Source organism: Protobothrops mucrosquamatus, unplaced genomic scaffold (genome assembly GCF_001527695.2).
Source record: "Protobothrops mucrosquamatus isolate PMUCROS unplaced genomic scaffold, P.Mucros_1.0 scaffold_289, whole genome shotgun sequence".
NCBI lineage: Eukaryota > Metazoa > Chordata > Lepidosauria > Squamata > Viperidae > Protobothrops > Protobothrops mucrosquamatus.
In genome coordinates, this window is record NW_015386365.1 from 638313 (window position 1) to 643848 (window position 5536).

At 34.4% G+C, this 5536-nt stretch overlaps 1 protein-coding gene across 2 annotated transcripts in view; it reads right to left on the reverse strand.

Moving 5' to 3' along the window:
• The window catches only part of AIDA (axin interactor, dorsalization associated), a 22778-nt gene that overhangs the window by 14736 nt on the left and 2506 nt on the right, over positions 1-5536 (reverse strand). For both annotated transcript variants that reach the window (XM_015831923.1, XM_015831922.1), the window contains exon 2: positions 1210-1279. In XM_015831923.1, coding sequence (XP_015687409.1) covers positions 1210-1279 — 70 coding nt within the window. The remainder of the gene's footprint in view (positions 1-1209; positions 1280-5536) is intronic.

The window sequence follows — 5536 nt, forward strand, 5'->3', positions numbered from 1 at the left end:
CCGTTCCCCTTAAAAAAAAACAAATCCATGCCTTTGTAGGATGTACTTTGGCAAGGCAGGGAAATCCTCTTCCCATGCTTCATCATATACTTTTTACATGAAGGATTCATTACTTAATGGCAGAGATCCAACAAAGCCTGAGAATAAGTAAAAGGTACTTTCCATACACGTTACAGAGAATGGGGAAGAGGAGGGGAGAAAAAAAATGTCCTCCTTCCAGCTACAGCTTCCCAATCAATAATGCCCTCAAAGCCTCCAAATTCACAAGTTTAGAGATGGGTGGAGTAGGAGTTCATAGGACGAAGAACAGGCCTGAGTAAAATGTAGCCCTAATTTGGAATTTAAATTAAATTAGGTAATCTAGGCTTTCAATTAATTTTAGCCTTGATTTGGAGTTTTGAGGCAGCGCTGATCCCAGCGCTGGAATAAGGGAGGAGAATCCACGAAAGGGAAAAAGGAAAGATACAACCTGTCCAGAAGTCTGATAAGGGAGCCAACCACAATTGTGTCCTGCTGGGCTGAAGACTAAGTCGTGTCTGGAAATAGAAGACCCAGCAGGAGGCGTGGCTACTTTGTCAGACTTAGTCTAACTGGGCAGGAAGACAGTCTAAACCCATTCGTGGATTCTCCATCCATCATGCTGGAGAAGAAAGATGTTTTTGAGAAAAAAGCTGGGGTGTTGAATTTCTGATGGAAAAAACCTGTGGAGAAGAAGTAATGTGTTTCTGGTAGCCTGTCCTCTGAAATATTTGGCTTTCAGCTTTCAGGACAAGAAACAAGAAACAAGTTGATATAGAACAGGCATTTCAGAACACGGTTGTCTGCATTATAATTTTTTTTCACATATTCACATTTAACTATGCTAATGTAGTATCTAATATAGTGGAGGCATGTATAACTAGTATACAGTAAAAATATTTAATAAGATAAACATGTATACTCTATTATGATAACTTTCTTAGATAATTTATATTACATATGAATGCAATAAAATAGGTATTGTTTCTTTGCAAGCTATTTTATTTCTTTAAAGAACTGAAGTATTAAGTTTGCTATCTGAACTTGGTGTATACAGATAAGTGCTACACGAGCCCAGCTCTTGTAAACCATAGCCCAGACAAGCAAATTATCTCAATGACTGCAAGAAACAAATTAAACATTCCTTCTAAAAATAGATTAACCAGGAAATGAACATACACCATTATGTACCTTTTGATCTTCTGAGAATTCTGAATTGTTGGGCTGAGATTGTGCCTCTTTCTGTAGATGTCTTGCTAATCTGGAGAGAGATAAAGAAAACAAATAATTTAAGGGCTTTAAGGAGTCTCTAATTATAAAAGTACTCACAATGAGATATAAATTGAATAGTACGTTAAGCAAATTATAGGCAGAATGTACTTTGTGATCCCAAGAAGCCTATAAAATAAAGAAGATATATAAACCAAAATATCTATTTTCTACAAAAGTTTTAATCTTTAGCGATCTAATAGTCCTTTTGTTTATGCATGGAAAATGGAGCATATTCATTCATACTGACTATGAGGGAGATTCTGTCCTGGCAACCTTGCCTCCTTGCCCTCACCCCAAAGTAAAAATAAATAAACTACTGCAGCCTATGGCAATCCAAATTTTCCACATCTTTTCCAATTTTCTCAAAACAAACAAAAATAAAAGAAAACAAAAGCCAAAAACACCAGCATATTTATAGCATCCACTATCTTTGTAAATCTATATCACATTTACATCTTCTATAAATTTAAATCCATCCCATATATTTTAAAAAAGAAAATTTTCTGCATTAAAGTACATATAGACGATAAAATCAACAATAATGCTTTCATTATTTTATCTAGAAACTGCTTCCCCCCCCCCCCCCAATCTATGCATCTATGTGATATTGCTGCAAAACTTCCAAGGGAACAACACATTTGTAACTTTGTAATAGTATTCTTTCATGTAACAGGCAATGCTGATCCTAGATTGCTTTATATAGAGGTGCCAGAAACACATCTGGACAAGGAAATAAACATCTATACTTCCAGAGTTTTCAAGTCTTTTACTCCCAATATCAACAAATTGCATTATCCAAAAAAATCTCTGCCTCTTCCAAACTGGAACCTTTACAAATGTATTCAGATACCTGAAAAACTACTGGGTGAGAGGAATATGAAGCAACCAGTGGCATGACTAGATGTGATCTTTCAAACCTAATGTTTAACATGCATAGAGTGGGTTGTTTGAGATTCACCAAAACACTAAAACAAATATAACTTCAGCCCCTTACCTGAAGCTTAATAGTATTTTAATATATAAAAATATATTTGCTACATAAAAACTGATAGATCAGTTGAAAATATTTTTCTCTTAGAGATCCACGTAAGAGCAACACACATCACATATCCTTTTACATTTGGCTTTCCAGCTGATCTCCCTTAGTGCAAATAGTGAAGCAGTGCATCCCATTGGTTTCAACAGAATTTGCTTCTAAATATACATTTGGCATAAACATCTTAAGGTAATCTAAAGCTTTGTGCTTTTTTCAAGAACTATATAAGCAAGAATTCAATCTATTCTGCGGGGTTTTAGGGCCCTTTTCCTTTTTCATCATATAGTTAACCATTTTATTTCCCTATTGCCACTTGTTTGATGCATCACTAAAGCAATCTCTATTTGCTTGCCTCCTAGAATAAGCTTCATCTCTCCAAGTTTTAAAGACTAGAAAAAACAAAGATTGATATCCATTAGCTAATCACAAAGAACCACTTTGGTGTAGTGGTTAAGATATCGGGCTAGAAACCAATTGATCATGAGGCACAAAATCAGCTGCATCACTTTGGGCTGGTCATTCTCTCATCCCTAGGAAGTAGGTAAAAGCAAGCTACCTCTGAAAAATCTTGCCACAAAACCTGCAATAACTAATCCAGGCAGTCACCAGGAGTCAAGACTAACCTGACCTTACACACACACAAACAATAACCACAGACAAATATTCACTTGTTTGTATGTTCAATGACTTTAATACTCAGTAATGAGACCTTCAACAGTTACATGTATTACGACTGTCCAAACCGAACATCAATAAAGGCAATATTTCATAAAAGATAGCTATCCACCATTACTGAAATTTACTAACATGAGTTTTATACATGCAGAACTATATGAATTATATGATGTTTTGACCAAACGACATTATTGCCTTACATCTTCTATAATCCTCTATAACACAAATGGATGGCGTAACAAAAAAGCTGATGAAGACTTCTCTAAAGACAGAGATTTGAAAAACTACTGCTACAGTATTCCATGTTGACCACATTCCTAAATTTTATCATAATATTCCTTCTAAACTTCATGTACAGCAAGAAAGGTAACTGGTAGGATTAATACTAAAGTTATAGGTCAAGAAGACCCATAATAATAATGACATACTTTATAATTATAACAAATAATTGTCTGCTGCTTACTGACATCACTCTAGGCATCTTACAATAAATGACAAAGAACACAATATGTTTTAAATGTCCCAACAAGCTCAGAATACTAAAAGATGGGAAACTACTTGATAAGTCACTAGGTATATTTAGGGAATAAACTCATATTACAGTAACAACATTATGCAGATAAAATAAATGAAGGAAGAATAGAAAGAACTTGAAAAAATCCTGTTAGGTAACACACCATAATTAATTATTTCAGTTATATAATCTACACAAACACAAGTTATAAAAGTATCTAGGAAACATGAATATTTGTTATACACATTAGTTTCTGAGCTGCCTCTAAACAAGAGATAAAATATTGCAGGAGATGCTGGGATGTACTAAAACTATCTTTTAGTCACATAGATAATTATGATTTCAATAAAATAGCATTACTTTGCTAGTACAAATTAGATGTACATACCTTTAAAATAATAATAAAATGTGCTTCTTGATTACACACCTGGTTTACACCAATAACGACAGATATTGTAAACCAGAAAGAAAAAAAAAGCAGCCAATTCAGGTTGCCAAACCCAATTCCATAATCAATGCAATACATTTTGCATAATCGGAAATGATCTCTATTCAACATATTTATTAGTAGACAGTACTAGAAATAGAAATAACAGCTTCATACTTTGCTTTCAGATAAACTTAGAAACAAAAATACATTTTTCAAAAAATAGATTTTAATAGGAAACATTTTTGTCCTCAATGATAACATAGAAAATGCAATATGAATATAAAATCTTAACAAGTTTAAGGAAGTTGACAAAGTATAGAATAAGTAAACATAAGAGTTATCTATACGAAGGGTTTCCATTAGCAGCTGTCCTAAAGAATTGAAACCATGGAAGTGACCATCTCAATTTCTGTTCGTATCCTCTCTTAACTTCAAGAACAGGCACTCAGGATTCCAAACACCATCCTTAAAATAGCAATGGTAGTTAGCGATCACTTAATTTGGAACATAAAAACGAACAATTGGGAAAAAATTATAATTTTGAGAGAGAAAACATGTCCTCCTTCCATAATACATTTTTAGTACAGAAATTTTCACAGATAATAGGATATTCATACACATTTTTTTTACCAGTCCCAAGCATATTTTATTGCATTTAGATGGGAGTGTCATTCCCGCTAAGCAAGTAACCCTTTTAATTTCAATGGGATCCACTTCTGAGTAGTTAGGGAAAAAATCCTATAAAGATATAAAATGCAATGCTAAGCAATGTAAAAGTGCCTTTATTTTATTTGAATATTATGTACAGTTATACCAAAAAGTTTAAAAAAATAAACAGCAAGCAATGGCAGCCAAGAAACAGATTTTTTTTTTAGTTGCTAATAGCTGCATAATGGGGGGGGGGGGGAGAATCTATCCAAAAGAGTTCTTAATCATTTCAATTTAGACATTTTCTCCATAAACTCAGTCATGAAAAAAACATATCTATGTATAGAAAGCAAAGATTTTTTTTTCAGAAACCATTTTCAACTTTCTTATACAGAAAACTCTCTCTGGCCTAATAGAAAAGTCTTTGAGTTATAGATTGACAGTATTCAAGTGTTGTAATATTTTAATATTATATAGAATGTTGCAGTTGTAATTCTAAGGGAAATGCTAATACAAATATGTTAAATGTGTATTTCAATCATATATCAATTATACAGAAATTGGGAAACAATTCAGAAAATGTACTTTAGAGTATGAGCATATAATGCCAGTCTGCAACACTTTATAGCAGGGGTGTCTTTTCTTGGGTTTGTATAGTTATACTCTGCTCCTGTTACACGATCACAGAAAATGATGTACCTACTTTAAAGAACTGCAGGAAGATGCTACATTCATACTCCATAAACGCCAGTTGCGCCCTTTCCTGGATCGTGACGCCTTGCGCACACTCACTCAGGCCCTCGTCATCTCGCGCCTAGACTATTGCAACGCCCTCTACATGGGGCTCCCCTTGGGGAGCATCCGGAGGCTCCAGTTGATCCAGAATGCGGCTGCGCAGGGGATTTTGGGGGCTCCTAGGAGCACCCATGTGACACCTCTCCTG